Source organism: Mauremys reevesii, linkage group 16 (genome assembly GCF_016161935.1).
Source record: "Mauremys reevesii isolate NIE-2019 linkage group 16, ASM1616193v1, whole genome shotgun sequence".
Classification (NCBI taxonomy): Eukaryota; Metazoa; Chordata; order Testudines; family Geoemydidae; genus Mauremys; species Mauremys reevesii.
In genome coordinates, this window is record NC_052638.1 from 20358556 (window position 1) to 20377580 (window position 19025).

The window sequence follows — 19025 nt, forward strand, 5'->3', positions numbered from 1 at the left end:
GCAGTTATCCTGAAACTGTGCATGGAGGAACCCTATCTTTTCCAGGGTTACATAAAAGTATTTTATAAAGTTCTACATCTTTCTCCTTCATAATGATTTCTGATTCTGTGCTAACTTCAAAACCTTTTAGTTAGAAATGGAGACTTCAATCCCCAGCATGTGCAAATCAACACAGCATCAACAAAGCTGACTTCAGCATAGCAGCATCTTTATAACTGTGAGGATCTGGTCCAAAGAGTTTTTCACCATTCAGTGGCAATTAGAAACTAATTATCACCAACTTGAAACTAATCTAAAATAGAACTCTACCCTTTTGTAAATACTTCAAAGATATTTGCATCTTCTGCATCACAGGCTGGGATTTTTGGTTATCACTCAAATTACTTTATATCAGACATCCTGTATGAAAGAGGCCTACATCCATTAAAGATGACAAGAAATAACTTCCAATTCTGAAAGAAAGCATAAGCTATGAGCAGGAATAATCACTCAGATATTAAGTGACAAGAATTCAGTGTCAAAAGTGTACTGAGGCTTAAGAGCCTGCTTCACAGTCCATAGCCATTAGAGAGAGGCATGGACAAACAATTCACCTACAGCCTTGAGTAGCATTATATACATTTCCTGAATGATTTCTGATATTCTCCTATGTCACTCTACCAGAGCAATGGTACACTGAGGCAGCGCATGATGTATTTTGGAGTAGCCTAGTCTCTTTTTTTCAATCCACACTGATCCCTAAGTGCACATTTCTCTCCCACTTTTCCTGAAATTGGACCTCAGCTCTTTCCCATGAAGAATTAAAGGAAAAAAAACTCCAAGAGATATTAGAGAGAGTAAGGATATCTGTGCACAGGCAGGGAGATGGGGAGGGCAGCAGCTTACACGCTTTCTGTGATGGATTAACCAAAAGTCAAAGCTCTATTTCTCAGCTTAGAAAAACAAGCTACAAATGTCATTGTCATTTTGGGAACAACAATGCACTCAGTCCCATATGGCACAACAAAGATGTTCTGGTCCTTGGCTCGAGGAGCTTGCAGCCTAACTACACAGAGAGCACAAAAGAGACACTGAAAATACTGGGAGAGACAAAGGAAGGATATAACTTGGAGCACTGATTTTTCATGAAAAATAAGTTTAAAAAGCCTCCTATTGAAAAATCAGTGCTCCAAGTTATATCCTTCCTTTGTCTATAAGGTATTAAGTGAGCTGTGGCTTTTTAGATGACAACTGTAATAATTTTCTAGAGAAAATGGCCTTACAAAGGTAGATTAAAAGAAAAGTGACAATGATAGTCTGAAACAAATGACATCCATAGTATGTAGGATTTGTCATAATGGAACAGTGCACTTATTTTAGTGTGCAGTAATTTTACTTAATTCAGTTGCATTATGTGGAACTCCATGTGTTGTGAATCTAATTGCATTAAAAACTGCTAATTATAGGTATGTCCTTCCTATGCTTTGGTGAAGTCGTGTTTACATAAATTACAAAACATACAAAAAACAAGCAAACAAAAATCTACAAGATTACACAGTGTTGCAGTAGTTCCTCTTTTTTTTGTGGTGTATGAAGTCTAAAATTGCCAGTCCACACCATTGTAATGGGCACTAAACTACCTCTCAGCGAGCTGGTCTTCCAGATATGGGTGGTATGGTAATGGGAAGTTTAGACTGCCATAGCATGCACTATAACTGCTCCATACATGAGCAGGAGGCTTCAGGTATTTTTAGTAAAAATGCATATACAGCTGCAATTACAGCAATTTGGGCGCACAAGTAACTACTTACATGTGTATCTGGTTATCTGCACATGGAATGTAGGTATAGAACTGTGCTCAGATTTCTCATGAGGTATAGACTTCAGTCTCCAGAAGGCCACAATCTGGCATATTTCATGAGCACTAATTTCACTCTAGACCAGTGTTTCCCAAACTTGGGACGCCGCTTGTGTAGGGAAAGCCCCTGGCGGGCCGGGCCGGTTTATTTACCTGTCGCATCTGCAGGTCCGGCCGATCGCGGCTCCCACTGGCCGCGGTTCGCTGCTCCCATTGGCCTGGAGCAGCGAAACGTGGCCAGTGGGAGCCGTGATCAGCCTGACCTGCAGACGTGACAGGTAAATAAACCGGCCCACCAGGGGCTTCCCCTACACAAGCGGTGTCCCAAGTTTGGGGGAAACTGCTCTAGACAATACATTTTCAAAAGAAGTTGGAATACTATTTTAACTATTTATATTTTGAAACCTTTCCTGAATTCTTTGCATTCACGTTACATGCATTTATACAAGCAAAAAGAACTGAGAGCTTTGCCAATTACCTTGAATGCAGTTCTGTGCTGCCATTGTTGTATTTACTTCCTCTTTCCCAGACACCAAAGTCAGGTACACGGTATGCTCTTTCCACACAAAACACAAGGTTTTGAATGAAGGACACCTATGAGGAAAAGAAGAAAAAAAAATCAAGGGAAACTGAAATATGCCAAAATTTCTTCTTGTATTTTTAAAAAGAAAATGGCATGGTTTTCAGACTGCACAATTGTATTTGTCACCCAATTTTGTTTTATTTTCTTGTGGAGTGTGGTGTTCCCAACTTCAAGGGATCTCTTTGTAAAACCAATTTTCATTAAATATGTTAAAAAAAAAAAACACTCCTGAAAACACTGGTAACTTAATTTACACAAACCCCTAATGAAGCTAGGAATGCAGATAATTGGGTATTAAAGTAATGTGCTAGAACATGAGTGCCAAAAAAAATCTAACATCTTGACTTTTAAAAATAACTGTTAGGGAGCAGAAGAAATTAAGCCCTATAAGTAACATTTAAAATAAAATTTGGGGCATGGGAACTCTGGCATTGTTACTAACCGCTCATTCTAACACAGCTCTGACATGTAAAACAAGTTCTGTCATGTTAGCTCAATATAAATGTATGAGGCACATCCTTCCATGATAATAAAAAGAATGACACCATTTATTCAATTACAATCTAGTCTTAGATTATGAAAATCTACTAGAAAATAGGAATTTATTCATAGATATAGGTGATAATAAGTCATGATCATGAGTTTTCTTAATTTAGGTTTTAATTGTACCTTAACCACTGTGGTATCTGAGTACCTTATGAAATTAACTGAAGCTGAAAAGGTAAACAAACATTCTCTCTTCTCCATGTTCCACAGAATAGGGTTTTTGGATCTAGGAAAGCTAGGGTGAAGAGATGAGTCTTACATTTCATCCCAAAGATACTATAGTAAACATTGTGCTCATGCTTAACTCTTCCTGAACAGTTCCATGGTTTCAGACATGAAAATGGCCCTGCTATTCTCCATTATCTAACTTCCATCTCTAGCAATCTAACTTTGCAGTTGTAAGCTCCACTGGATGGGAAAAGGAGGAGCAGTTACCAGCTTTGTTGGCTTCTTGTCTCAGGAGTATATGTGCATGTGTGTATTTTCTGGTAGCTGACTTGTCCTTTTCCCTCCCTCCACCAGGAGATCAGCTGATAGGGAGCCTCTTTCATTGCTTCATGGTGTCAGAGAGAAAGAGGAGGAAGAATAGGATTGTGACACTGCACCCCATATTCTTCACAGCAATATTATTATGTGATAACAATCATAATGTATTTCATGCAAGATAAGTCATGTGAAGTGTCATTGGAAAGGTTATGATTTACTGAATATGATTATCCTATTTGTATGCATGTATAATTTTTGTGTCTGAAGTTAGGAAAATTGACTATGTCTCTGTATTACAAATGTGTGTATACCTGGATAACCCACTAGGCAAAAGACTCTCAGGCCTGGTCCACACTAAAAAGGGGGTTCGAATTAGGGTACGCAAATTCAGCTACGGGAATAGCGTAGCTGAATTCGAAGTACCCTAATTCGAACTACTCACCCGTCCAGACGCGGCGGGGTCGAACTCCGCGGCTCCCCCGTCGACTCCACCACCGCCATTTGCAGTGGTGGAGTACCGGAGTCGACCGCGGCGCTTCCGGAGTTCGAACTATCACGTCTAGATCAGATGCGATAGTTCGAACTCCGTGAAGTCGAACTCACCGCATCGACCCGCGCGGTGAGTATGGACCTGCCCTCAGTCTATATGGCTGGCTGGGTAAGGCCCACTCAGGTTAATCAGCCATTAGGAGAAAACGAGAGGCCTTAGAAGAAGCTTATCTCCCACAGGGGAATCTTCCTGAGAACACTGCAGACAGCCTCTGACTCACGGCTGCTGTGACACTACAGGAACATGTGACCAGGTCACCTGGTGTTGGACTCCATCTTGGGATATCTAGTGTTTTTCCACTGACTGGCGAGGGAACCAAGCTTTTAAACAAAGGGTTCCCACTATATGGGGCAACCACATCGCCACGCAGTATTCAAGATGTGGGCGTACCATGGATTTATATAGAGACAATATGATATTTTCTGTCTTATCTATCCCCTTCTGAATGATTCCCAACTTTTTGTTCGTTTTTTTGACTGCTGCTACACATTGAGTGGATGTTTTCAGAGAACTATCCACAATGCCTCCAAGAACTCTTTCTTGAGTGGTAACACCTAATTTAGACCCCATCATTTTACACGTTTAGTTGGGATTATGTTTTCCAATGTGCATTACTTTGCATTTATCAACACTGAATTTCGTCTGCCCATTTTGTTGCCCATTCACTGAGTTTTGAGAGATCCTTTAGTAGCTCTTCACAGTCTGCCTTGGACTTTACTATCTTGAGTAGTTTTGTATCATCTGCAAATTTTGCCACCTTTTTCCCCTCTTTTCCAGGTCATTTGTGAATATGTTGAATAGAACTGGTCCCTGTACAGACCCCTCGGGGACACCACTATTTACCTCTCTCCATTCTGAAAACTGACTATTATTTATTCATACCCTTTGTTTCCTACCTTTTAACCAGTTATCAATCCATGAGAGGACCTTCCCTGTTATTCTATGACAGCTTACCTTGCTTAAGAGCCTTTGGTGAGGGACCTTCTGAAAGACTTTCTCAAAATCGAAGAACACTAGATCCACTGGATCCCCCTTGTTCACATGTTTGTTGACCTCCTCAAAGAATCTCCTCAAAGAATTTAGTAGATTGGTGAGGCATTATTTCCCTTTACAAAAACCATGTTGGCTCTTCTCCAACAAATTATGTTTCTCTCTCTGTCTGACAATTTTGTTTTTTACTATAGTTTCAACCTGTTTGCCCAGCACTGAAGTCAGGCTTACCAGCCTGAAATTGCCAGGATCAGCTGTGGGTCCCTTTTTTAAAATTGGCGTCACATTAACTATCCTCCAGTCATTTGGTACAGAAGCTGATTTAAATGATATGTTACAGACTACAGTTAATAGTTCTGCAATTTCGAATTTGAACTCCTTCAGAACTCTTGGGTGAATACCATCTTGTCCTGGTTACTTAGTACTGTTTAGTTTATCAGTTTGTTCCAAAACCTCCTCTAATGATAACTCAATCTTGGACAGTTCCTCAGATCTGTCGCCTAAAAAGAATGGCTCGGGTTTGGGAATCTCCCTCACATACTCAGCCATGAAGACCGATGCAAAGAATTCATTTAGTTTCTCCACGATGGCCTTATCATCCTTGAGTGCTCCTTTAGCATCTCGATCGTCTAGTGGCCCCACTGGTTGCTTAGCAGGCTTCCTGCATCTGATGTACTTTAAAAATGTTTTTGCTATTACTCTGAGACTTTGGCTAGCTGTTCTTCGAATTCTTTTTTGGCCTTCCTAATTATATTTTTTACACTTAATTTGCCAGAGTTTATGATTATTTCTATTTTCCTCACTAGGATTTAACTTCCACATTTTAAAAGGATGTCTTTTGCCTCTCACTGCTTCTTTTACTTAGTTGTTTAGCCACAGTGGCACTTTTTTGGTTCTCTGTTTTTTAATTTGGGGTATACATTTATGTTGAGCCTCTGTTATGGTGTCTTTAAAAAATTTCCATGCAGCTTGCAGGGATTTCACATTTTGCGCTGTACCTTTTAGTTTCTGTTTAACTAACTTCCCTCATTTTTCTGTAGTCCCCCTTTCTAAAATTAAATGCTACAGTGCTGGGCTGCTGTGGTTTTTCCCCCGCCACAGGGATGTTAAATTTAATTACATTATGGTCACTATTACAAAGCGGTCCAGCAATAGTAACCTCTTTGACTAGATCCTGTGCTCCATTTAGGACTAAATCAAGAATTGCCTCTCCTCTTGTGGGTTCCAGGACTAGCTGCTCCAAGAAGCAGTCATTTAAGGTGTCAAGAAACTTTATGTCTGCCTCCCGTTCTGAAGTGACATGTACGCAGTCAAGATGGGGATATTTGAAATCCCCCATTATTTATTATTATTATTATTATTATTATTGAGTTTTTTATTTTGATAGCCTCTCTAATCTCCCTGAGCATTTCAGTCACTATCACCATCCTGGTTAGATGGTTGGTAATATATCCCTACTGCTATATTTTTATTATTAGAGCATGGAATTACTATCCATACAGATTCTATGGCACAGTTTGGTTCATTTAAGATTTTTACTTAATTTGATTCTATGCTTTCTTTCACATATAGTTCCACTCCCCCACCAGTATGACCTGTTTTGTCCTTCCAATATATTTTGTACCCTGGTATTACTGTGTTCCATTGATTATCCTCCACCAAGTTTCTGTGTTTCCTATTATATCAATATCCTCATTTAATATGAGGCACTCTAGTTCACCCATCTTATTATTTAGACTTCTAGCATTGGTATATAAGCACTTTAAAAATGTGTCAATTTTCAGCTTTTTGCTATTACATGATGTAACTGAATGGGACTTTTTTTTCCATTTGACTTGTTTCTCATCAGATCCTATTTGTATTCTATCATCTTCCATCCTCTCCTCCTTACTAGGGCACAGAGACTCTCCATTAATAGATCCTTCCCTAAGGGATGTTTCTGTATGAACCATGTGCTTCTCCATGCTTGTCGGCTTTCCCCCAGCCCTTAGTTTAAAAACTACTCAACGACCTTTTTAATTTTAAGTGCCAGCAATGTAGTTCCATTCTGGTTTAGGTGGAGCCCAGGTCGAAGTCAAACATTATCCAAAATGTATTTTGCAAACAAATTTTGGCAGTGTTCATCTCTTTTGGCTTGATGTGTTAGCAAGCAAACAATATCAGACTTGAGCTGTTTGAAACCATCTAAAAGGGAGAACACACTTTTGTTAGGGACTGAATCACTAGAGGACTAGTCACATCTTTACCCATTTTGCACAATGTTAGTATGCTCAGTTTGTAAGGCAATATTGCAACAACACTTATGTTACCTGTTTGTCCTACAATATTCTTTCATAGCTATAACCTGCCTAATAAAGTATATTGTAACAGGGTGTCATATTCTGAGATTGTGCATGGAAAAGCAAAGCTTTTCTGCTCACATATTGATATCAAGTACTAGCACTCTCTAGATTAATGCAGTCACTACTCATAACAGCCTGAGGTCAGATCAGATGGATCCTACTATACCAGGAGCATGAAACAATTTGTCTTCCTCCGCCCACAACACAGAGGGAAATAGGAGCAGGGACAGGAGTTTGGCAGAAAATGAAACCATCAGAACATATGACGCATATCTTTCAGAAAGACATCCAGCCTTGATATTTGAGAAATGTCCTGTCATCAATCAGACCCTCGTCACCACTAATGTTTTCTTCATTTTTAGTACTGAGAGGAAATCAAATTAGTAGCAGGAATGAGGAGGGCTTGGATTGTTACAGCTAGAGCAGTGGGATAGTTTTAGGGAAAGAGTTGCAGGCCCATGAAAAGGAAGGAGGCAGAGATGGGTTACAGGAGAAACTGCAGAAGTAGGAGGGAGAAGAAACTGGAGAGCATGGTGGTCTCAGAGTTTGTACAACTGAAGAGTTACAGCAAAACTGGAGCACTCCACTTTATTGATAACACAGCTCTTGACAACTCAAGGTGAAAGGATTAGCAGTTTTTGCAGAGAATATTCATTTATATTAGACTTAGTTTCTAGCAGTGGTTTAATACTCTTCATGAGCATTAACTTATCAGTAGCAGCTGTGGATGTATTTACAATGCAAAAACTAGATCTAAAGATCAGCTTTGCCACCACCATTCATCTCCAAGTGGACTATCGCAAAATACAAAGTTCACTATAATATGACTCATAGTAACCATTCCACATGCATGATCAGGGAGTAGTAGGAATCCTTCAGTTTTGAGAGACCATGGGTATGCATCCCTGAAAGGTAAACAATTTACTCAGCTGGTTTTATGGCAGCCGCGAACATGGCTGAAGAGACCCACCCGAGAGAGACAATCTTTGCCGCATCTGTCACATTTAAAAGGTGATATTTTGATCTTTTGGGCTTTGCCTTCTGCAAGCTTTTTTCTCCTCTGCTAAGCTGGACTGCTACATCTTTTATCTCCAGAGACCTTTGTTAAGCTCATTTCCAAAGGCTGAGGTCTTGAGTGTGAGCTTCCCATTTGTCCACATCCATGTCCATTTCTTTGAGGTCTTGCTTGCACACATTCTTGAAACACAATTTTGGGCATCTTTTGGGTCTTTTTCCAGATGTCAATTTACCGTAAAGGGGGTCCTTTGGGTTGCGCCCATCATTCATTCGGCACACATGCCCAAGCCAGCGGATGCGTCTCTGTTTGAGGCATGTTTGTATACTGGCCCGTTTGAGCACCTCGGTGTTGGTGACTCTGTCCCTCCAAAAAATTCCAAAAATTCAACGAAGACAGCACATATAAAAGCTCTTGAGCCTCTTTTCCTGATGAGAGTATAAGGTCCATATCTCCCTCCCATACAAAAGTGTGCTGATAACACATGCAAGAACACACAAAATCTGTGTGTATCAGTCAGTCAGTTGTTTTGCCATACCCTCTTGCTCAGTCTAGACATTGTTGTGGTGGCTTTTCCAATGTGGATGCTGAGTTCTGTTTCAAGTGAAAGGCTGACTGTGATAGTGGACTCCAGGTGTGTGAACTCATTCACCGCTTCAAGTTTATAGCTGTTCATCTTGATGGAGGGTGCTTTTTCAACTCCTGGGCACATTATGTTAGGCTTTTTTAGGCTTATTTTTTAGGACAGTTTTTCTGTCCAATAGGCTTTGAAGATGAGCTTCTTTCTGGGTTGTCACAGCTGCATCATCAGCAAAGAGGTGGTGTTGGATAAGGGCCTCCCAAGTCTTGCAAGATTGAACAGCTTTCCATCAGCTCTTGCGTGCAAGTACATTTCCCCAGTTGAGGAACCAAAGCTTGTTTCAGTAGCAGGGAGAAGACGATCCCAAACACAGTTGGGGCAAGAATACAACCTTGCTTAATTCTGCTACAAATCCAGAAAGCCTCAGACATTGAGCCGTTGTATTGGACTGTGCCATACATGTTTTCCTGGAAGGATCGAATCACGCTTAGGAGCCTGGGGGGCATCCAATCTTTTCTAGAAGCTCGAATAGTTCACTTCTATTGACAAAGTCAAAAGCCTTTCTGAGATTGATGAAGGCTATATGTAGAGAGGCTTTTTTTGTTCTCTGCATTTCTCTTGTAGTTGTCTCAGTGAGATGATCATGTCAGTGGTAGGCCTTTCAGATCTGAAGCCACACTCTGATTCAGGATAGATTCTGTCTGCAAGCATCTGAGAAGGATTAGTAGTGCCATAAAAATATCGGAATAGCCCAGGAAGACTAATAATTTAAGCTTAATTTTAAAGTAAAATGCTCTTTTCATTTTAACAGTAACATGTAGATTACTAAGTATCAGAAGGGTAGCCGTGTTAGTCTGGTTCTGTAGAAGCAGCAAAGAATCCTGTGGCACCTTATAGACTAACAGACGTTTTGCAGCATGAGCTTTCGTGGGTGAATACCCACTTCTTCGGATCCGAAGAAGTGGGTATTCACCCACGAAAGCTCATGTAGATTACTCAGGCTGAAAGTCTTCCCTCCCCCAGCTATGGAAGTCTACAATGTGGTGACATAGATACACTCATTAGGAAGCATCTTCCATGAACTAGCACTGCACTTTGTCAGCACTGAATAACCATAGAAGGTCATTAATCATACTTAATATACCACTGGCCATTATGGTTATGAAAGAATGGTGAAAGTTGTAAATGTTACAAGAGTCTATGGAGCATTTTGCATCCTTGTGTTTAGAATACTAAGGAAAAGCAAGCAGCTAAACAGAAAAAAGGAATTGCTGTCAATCCACATGTTCATGGAGCAATTACTCATCTCATAGATGTGTTGACCTAACAATGTCAGTGCCAAAAGGCTCATACAAAAATTAGGAACTGTTTGTGGTAACCTTACATGTTCAAAAGTCAATCAGGTATAGAACAAGCAATTGTAAAGGATATGCATGTAGCTTGGATGAGTGAAAAATAACACCAATGTTATTTCAACTTTTTATGTAGCTACTGTGATCAAGTTCATTCATTTGCATGAAAACTAGCTACCAAACAATTACATACTGCTTTCTTTGCTATGGATTCCAAGATAGAAGAACTAATAATTATTTTTGCAATTGGCATTGCTCAAACAGGTGTAATCTGGGGATAACTCTGTGTCATTTTTAGCTACTACTGACAATAAGCCGTCTTCTGAACAATTATTTTCTCCTTGCAAAGAGACTTGTGTACAACAAACATCTCCTAAGATGACAGCTTGGTGAATATCAGGCATCTGTCAGCACCTTTAACCATAGCAGCCCTGTTTCAGTACCATTCTCCAAGAAATGAAAGACGACAGCAAAACCCGTAGCATGCAGTCCTCAGCAAGAACAAGCAGAGAGAAAACTAAAATTTAGACAACTTTAAACCCTATCAAACCTCATCAAAGAAGGAAACAGCATAGACCCTGCAATCCTACTTTCAGGCAGGGCCGGCTCTAGTGTTTTGCTGCCCCAAGCAAAAACATTTTTGGCTGCCCCCCACCCCAGCCCTGGACTCTCTCCCCCCTCCACACCCCCTGCCGCCCCAGGCTCTCTCCCCCACACCCGCACCCCCTGCAACCCCAGCGCTGGGCTCTCCACCCCACCCACACCCACTGCTGCCCCAGTTCTGGGCTCGCTCTTCCCCCTGCCCTGTACCCCCTGCTGCCCCAGCGCAGGGCTCCCCCCCCGCCAAGTGCTGACTCTGCCCACTTCCTCCTTGCCTCCAGCCGGTCCAGCACTGGCAGGGTTGGAGTAAGCAGCAGGGCTCCCGGGCCGTGCCTCAGCCCAGGGTCCCTCCAGCCAGGGCTCCCACCTCCAGGACTGGCTGCGACCCGGGAGGGCAGAGCCAGGGGACCGCCCCGGCAGGGGGCTGAGGAGCCACAGGACTGCCCCAGCACGGGGCTGAGGAGCCAGGGTAGGGTAGCCTCAGAGGGAGTGGAGCCCCGAAGAGCGGGCCGCGCACGGCAGCGCCCTGCCCTCTATGGCCCCGCTGCTGCTTCTGGCCGCCCTGCCACAGTCCCTGGGTGGCTCAGGCCACTTCACCTAGCCCCGGCTGCGGTGCTGGGGGGGCGGCCGCCCTGCAGCACCTGCCCGGCCCAGCCACAAGGTGCGGCGCTGCTCCCCCATGGCGCCCCCTGCGCACGACGCGCTGCTGCTGCCAGGGTCGGCTCTAGGTTTTTGCCACCAAAAGCAAAGATGGTTAGAATGCCGCCCTTGAAAATGTGCCGCCCCAAGCACATGCTTGGTTTGCTGGTGCCTAGAGCCGGCCTTGCTTTCAGGGCAAGGTTGAAGGGAATCCCAGAAATCTTCTTGGTGTTTTTTTAACATGAAAGAAAATAAACAAGACTATAGAGACGAAAGTTTAATTTATTTAGCTATTTAATTCAGTGAACCACTTGAGCATTTTATTAAATGCTTTGGCCTCATTTTTAAGTTGTTTAACCAAATAATTCATTTTATCAGAATTATTGCAACACGCACCATTAGGTTTTTTACATTTTTTTTGCTGGCTTGCTTTACATGCTTACTTAGAACTTTAAATATTTTGGAAGTTACTGTGTTCTACTATATGTTTTGTAATAAAAATGCAACAAATAGAAAATGACCACAACTTCTATTTTAAGTGAGTTTGACTAACCTTACTATTAATCACAAGGAAACAAAACCCATTAAACTTGTTTCTAAAATTGTTAAACTTTTCAGGCCTTCTAACAGATCTAATTCATTGATCTCTGAGGAGGAAAAAAAGTAGTGATGAACTACTTCACTGCACTCAATGTACAGTACACATCCTACACAAATTAACTTTCTAAATGAGAAATAAATGAAACATTCAAAAATGGCCTAAAAGAAGGCTTGACTTTCAGAAAAATGTGTCCTGTATTGTGACAAAGGCTCTCTTGGCTTTAGGTAAAAGAAAACTAATAGATATTTAATAGCAGAGTAATATTTAAACAAAAACGAATTTTTCTGTAGTTATTTTGGTTGAGCTATAAATATAAGAGAACAATAGGGCAACATTTCACAAGTGAATAAAAGATTAAGGTTTTTTCCCCCTTTAAAAATTCAGTATCCTACAAAATACACTATCTAGTAGTGGAAACTGTTAAGCTGCATTTAAGTTAATTAGGGAAAGGAATTTAAAACTGCATTTTATACACCTGCTTGTAATGGGACAATTTTGTATGTTACCACTAAATTCATCTTCTCACAGCATACAAATATCCACCAACCTGGAATAATTTGACATAAATTTACATACTAGAAGAAGCAATGTATTCCATAATCTCCATAAATCCTGCAAATACGGTTTGGTAAGGCGAGCCATCCAAAACAAACATGTTTGTAATTGTAATAAGCACACTAACAAAGTTTCACCACTTGACATGGTTTCCCATTAACATTTTGGCTTCTTTTACATCTTTTAAAACTTGTCTCATTTCAGATTATCACATCTCTTTTGGGTCATCAGTTGTTTTGTTTTTTTTAATATGCCCTAATGAAGATAAGCACATGGGTATAGTTTAAATAAAAACCTAACCAGATATAGTCTCTCCCTCATCATTATTAATTAAGAACCAAAAAAAAACAAAACAAAACAAAACAAAAAAAAAACCCAAAAAAACAAAAACCACCACCACCACCAAAAAACCCCCACAAAACCATCCTTTGTTAAAAGGAGGCTATTTAGGTTGAAAAGGAAAGCACTCAAAAGATAGAGAATATCAGAATTTAGGTTGCTCATGTAATCTTAATTCAGCCCACATATGCATAATGATATAGCCTTTAATCACATGATTATGCACTGTTTTTCCCCAGGACTGCTGACTCTCCTGCTCAGAGAAGGTGGGACTTTTCAATATTTCTTTTCATCTTCATCATTCAATATATGGCCTCTACTTTATTTACTGAACATAATCCAAACCCTGCACTGAATATGGAATTATATTCTCATGCCAGGAATTTCCTGAGGAACACAAGTGAGAGACGGGAAATTACAGTTTAACAGTTTACATTTCATCCAAACCTAAAAACAAATTTCATGGGCCAAGCAAAAGGCACATCTCTAGCCCCAGGGCTCTGACCTTGCAATTTTAAAGGTTTGCTGCAAACAGCTGAACAGTTAGTGCTTCTCAAAAAAAGGTCATAATCTTTTATAGTGGAAAGTATTAGGTAACATGAAGAATAAAGGTTTCTACCAGCTCTATCTATATACGTTGTACTTAAATAAAAAGTGGACATTTACAAAAACATTTTCTTCTAGTGTATAACATGGTACTGCAAAGATATTATGTACCAAAACATTTAGAAGTAATATTTCCAAGTGAGTTATTTAACTATGAGATGGCCTCATGAGCATCCCATTATATTCCACCCTGTTATGTACCCAATTTGTTTTTAGATACTTCTACATTTATTGTTCTCTCTGTTGCCTTGGGGAGAGTTCAGTGTCCTCTGAAGATCCTTCATTTATTGAAGGTTCCTCCTCTTTATTGAAGAAAACTGGCATCATAAACAGAATAATGGTAACAGCAGAAATATATTCTACGATTTAGATATGGCGCCAATAAATATTTCTAACATGAAAGGAGCAGGGTAGCATCTAATAAAGGTGCATAACATCTCAGAAAAGGATGAGTGAAGACTTTGTTTTCCCTGAACAAGGGAGAAAAACAAATTCCATGTGTAATGTGCCATCAAGCTCTTTATGTTTTAAGAGAAGGGTTTAGCATCTAGGTAACTAATTTCTGGTGTTTCAAATTCATTCACTGTCTAGTTATTTGTTTGTTTTCCAAACAGACAGAGAATTCCTTTGTATGAGTGGTCTGTTTGAATGAATGATGAAGGCGAGGCTGTTAATTTTTTGTGTAAGCAATCACATTTTTTTCTCTTTTCTTTATTTTCTTCTGTTATTTTGCCCTTCTCCTAAGTAGCTAAAATGAGAAGAAACACACCTGTGGTTTGTTTTATGCTTGTCCCAAAATAAATGCTGAATCACCATAACCTGCCAGCTGTGAAAGATCAATCTAGTTTATTCAATGCAAGCGCATATCAAAGTTTTTTTTAAAAATTAAATGATGATGGGAAAAGAAACTCTTATAATGGAAAGTGGCTCAGAAGTTTAAGGAAACAAGAGGTTTTCAGAGAGAGCGAGTATATGGCTGCATTGCTATTACATCATAACAGACATTTCTGTAAGGCATACTGTTAAAGTCTGTAACCTTCTGTTCCTATCCTAAATGCAAAGATACATAAGCCAGGTCTACCCTGCTATGGCATCTGCCAGGGCAATCCATGGAAAAAAGGCGTGAAATGCTTGTCTGCCGTTGCTTTCCCAGAGGAAGGAGTGACTGACGACATTTACCCAGAACCACCCGCGACAATGATTTTTGCCCCATCAGGCACTGGGATCTCAACCCGGAAATTCCAAGGGGCGGGGGAGGCTGCGGGAACTATGGGATAGCTATGGAATAGCTACCCACAGTGCAATGCTCCAGAAATCGACACTAGCCTCGGACCGTGGACGCATACCACCGATTTAATGTGTTTAGTGTGGCCGCGCACACTCGATTTTATACAATCTGTTTTGCTAAACCGGTTTATATAAAATCGGAATAATCCAATAGTGTAGACGTACCCTTACATTCTTATTTAACCCATATCCAAAGTAGGAAAAAATGTCATTATAATAACTGATGTTTACTTGTGGTTACAATAGTTAGATCTTCAAGTTCCATGCATAAAAAAATCAATTAGGGAATGGGGCAATAAGTGATGCAAAAAAGAGAATAACTTGTTTTCAAGCCACTGAAAAGAGAGAGAGAGAACAGGATAAAATAACTATCCCAGAAGAAACTGGTAAATCTCTCATTCTTATGATTCCCATACAGTTCTAAAAGTTTTAAAGATTATGTCAGATCATGTTAAAAAGCACTTGTGTAGCTGTGCCATTTTATCACCTATTTGTTATATATTCAGTTTATCTTTAATATGGCAATCATTAAAAAATAAGTGGCTTTTTGATGCATCTCTAGATGACCAATTACCTAAATGCAGGAAGAAACTCATTCAATTTTATGGTTAATAAACTAAGTAAAAGGCAAGAGAAATCTTCAACATGCATAACTGATTAGTGTCAGAATTTAATTAATACCTCATCTGTATTGTAGATAATCTGCAGTCCTGAGGATATCATCTCAACCAGGTAGAGGAGGAACAGTGATACAGCATTTATCTGAAGTGAAGAAAAGGATAAAAAAAAGAAGCATACTTTACTTTTATGGGGTCATAGCAGACCAGTTGAATTTCAAAACAAAAATGTGATATTCGATAGAGAAAAGGGAGCTTTTGTGCTATGACGTGGTTACGTTCTTAAGAAATTTCATCCGTTGTAGTATTACACATGGAATGTAAGTGTACTGATGTGGAACACTTGATCAAGAGAACTGCAGCAAGTAGTGTTGTAAACAACTGCTTTTACATTTGTTTTTAAAGCTTTCCTTGAAAACTATGATATTAAAACTTTTTGCTTGGGAATACTGTTTTGAGCCATAGGCAATTATTTCACAATCACCTGTGACAAGCCGTCTCAAATATATGTAAATGACAGTTATTGCAAAGTGAAGCACTAGAAGAAGCAAGTAATAGCTTAAACCAGGGGTTCTCAAACTGGGGGTCAGGACCCGTAGGGGGTCACAAGGTTATTAGATGGGGGGTCGCGAACTGTCAGCCTCCACCCTGAATCCTGCTTTGCCTCCAGCATTTATAATGGTATTACATATACAAAAAAAGTGTTTTTAATTTATAAGGGGGGATTGCACTCAGAGGCCTGCTATGTGAAAGGGATCACCAGTACAAAAGTTTGAGAACCACTGGCTTAAACAGTAGTCTGCATATCTGGAAAACAGACCATTTAAGTCCTAACAAACAAAGCATTAATGCAACCACCTGGAGAGAAGTATTAATTTTAATCAACTGTTCAGCATATGATTAAATTACATTTATGAAAAAATGAGTTGTTTTCTTCTTTTACCAATCACTAATAGACCATTAGGTTATCAACTGCCTTAGCATTCACACAAGTACCATTACACCAGAATATCAGAAGAAACATCAATGAAGCAAAAACAATATCATGATAACATTCTTGTATAATATAGGATTCATATAATTATGGTGATTCAGATATTAAATTAGTGACATATAAAGTGTTCATATTTATCAGTAAGTTGCTTAAGAAATTAATACAAGCCTTCACTTCAGTGTGTGGGATTTAAAGAAATAGTCTGGACTCAAATTATGACCTTCCTTGAATTTTTTTTGCTTAAGAATACCCTTTTATGATTCTCTTATTTTCAGGCCATTTACTAGGGTGACAGAACTGGATAACAGAACTAGAGTGTAACTATTTCAGAAAAAGACTGGCATATCTCTCTCTCTTACACTTCCCAGATATTTCCAAAAGTTATAAAGATTTACATCAGATCATATTAACTACACTCTTTGTAGCTGTAATATTTTATCAATTTTATTTTATGTATTGCATTTTAAGGTTCCATCGGAACCTATTGCTCCTATGTTGTAACATAATTTAAAGGGAACCAAACACAAACATAATGGACTGGGAAAGAGGATGAGGACCAAGAGGCTGTACTGATTTTGCAACATGCCCCTTCCCATCTTTCCACCCCTCAATCTTACAGAAGCCCCTGCACTTCCACTCCATGATGCTGATGTGCCACACTGTGGAAGAGACTTGCTGGCAGTAGGAGGGAGGGCTGCTCTCTTTTCATGGCATTGTTCCCTTGCAAATTAACAGGGATTTTGTCACAAAACATTACACTGACCTTAGTCAGGATTATATCCCACATCCCCATTTTGTTGTGTATGTGGTTTTCATGGCAGCCACCAGCTGTGAGGAAGAGATGCTTAGAATACCAGGCAATTTCCCTAGTCTTATTCAGATTTACCAAGAGCCATGTAATTTCTCTCACAATCTATAGACATGTGCATGTTCAGCAGGTTTCATTCAGCAGCAGATTGGGTCATAACACTCCATCCATGAAATGATGTGCAGGAAACTGTCTTTAACAGAGCTTTCTGACTCCAAAACGGGTATATTTTATGAAGGGAATAATTGGCCATATTGGCACCAAGAAATTAAATAATTCCCAGTATAACAACCACACTTGATTAACGACACAATATTTTGTGCTTTGGTTCTAGCTCTGCTGTTTCGGGAGCAACATCACTGTTCTTAGAGCTGTGCCAGCATATTCTGTTATAAATAAGGATGCTAATGAACACAAATGAAATGAATTTGGTGTCAGTTACATAAGAAACATCACGGTTATACAGTGGAGGGCAAATCAATATCTGGCAAATGGAAAAGGACAAAAAAAAGTACAGAATTTATATTTTCCAATCTTAGAAGAGAGCAACAGAGAATAACAAATTAAAAACTAACAAAACAGCAGTTTGCAGTGTCTTTTAAATCTTTTAAAAGTTAATTAAAACTTCTCAGCTTTCTGGAAAATGTGGCTGGGTACAGTAATAAAAATATAGTATCCAATATAAGATTATTGCAATCCTTCAATTTATTGATAATACAGTATATACAGAAACTATTTTTATGCTGGGTCATTTATTCATTGAAAAATCACTTTTTTTTTTTTTAAACAGTTGCATTGATATCTTCTGCACAAGATATACAGCTTGGAGTCAGATTTCAAAACAGTTTGATCCTTTCAATACAAGTTACAGCAGACATCTCAATTTATAAAATTCTGTAAATCTTGTCAGACTATAAAGAAACATCCATCATGAAAGAGCATTAGATTCAGTAGTAATATTATATAAAAGGCAACCAATTCTGCAATCACATTTAAGAGAACTTTTTTTTTTTTTTTACCTGAAGATGGCCATATTCATCATGGGAGAAGACTTCATCTCCACTATGTGCACTGAAAACAGAATGAAAGCATTTGGATGGTCTGGGGTCTTGCTTAAACTGCTGAACCTAGAGGCAAATTTTCAAAAAATGAAATAAACTGATTATAAATACACCCCTACCCAACAAGTTCACCATCTATGACAGGTATTTTAAGGTGTCATGCAAGTGTCAATCTATTAGTGAATTAACACTGAATAAAGTTTTATGTGAATTAGCACCAAATAACAAAGTAGTATTTGACTCCAGTTTATATATTTTTTTTCTTCAAATGATAGAATTGTTCAATTTAATAATGGCTTCTTTATACATGTAATTTCATTCCATACTCTGGTTTCATAATTAAGGAGTTTCTCTACTGTGAACACAAGTAGATTGCTACATAGACATTCAGTAATTTCCATCTCCTTTCTAGTCCTACTTGCTAAGCATTCACACAATATCGACTATGAGGACAACACTTCAGACCAGGCCTGCAAAATATGTGGCCCGCGTGGGCTCACTGTGCGGCCCGTGGGCAAGCGGCAGGGTGGGGCTGCTGGGTTCACCCAATCCCGGGGCGGGGGTAGTGGGGAGGAGGGAGCACCTCACAGCCCCGAGCGCACACACCGCACTCCAACCGCCCTAACGGCCAGAACTG

The 19025-nt window shown here is 39.6% G+C and overlaps 1 protein-coding gene across 7 annotated transcripts in view; it reads right to left on the minus strand.

Moving 5' to 3' along the window:
- PHKB (phosphorylase kinase regulatory subunit beta) overlaps positions 1–19025 on the minus strand; it is a 187166-nt gene that overhangs the window by 108924 nt on the left and 59217 nt on the right. For all 7 annotated transcript variants that reach the window (XM_039503735.1, XM_039503733.1, XM_039503740.1 and 4 more), the window contains 3 exons: positions 18347–18454; positions 15590–15670; positions 2316–2431 (listed from right to left, as the gene is read on the minus strand). In XM_039503735.1, coding sequence (XP_039359669.1) covers positions 2316–2431; positions 15590–15670; positions 18347–18454 — 305 coding nt within the window. The remainder of the gene's footprint in view (positions 1–2315; positions 2432–15589; positions 15671–18346; positions 18455–19025) is intronic.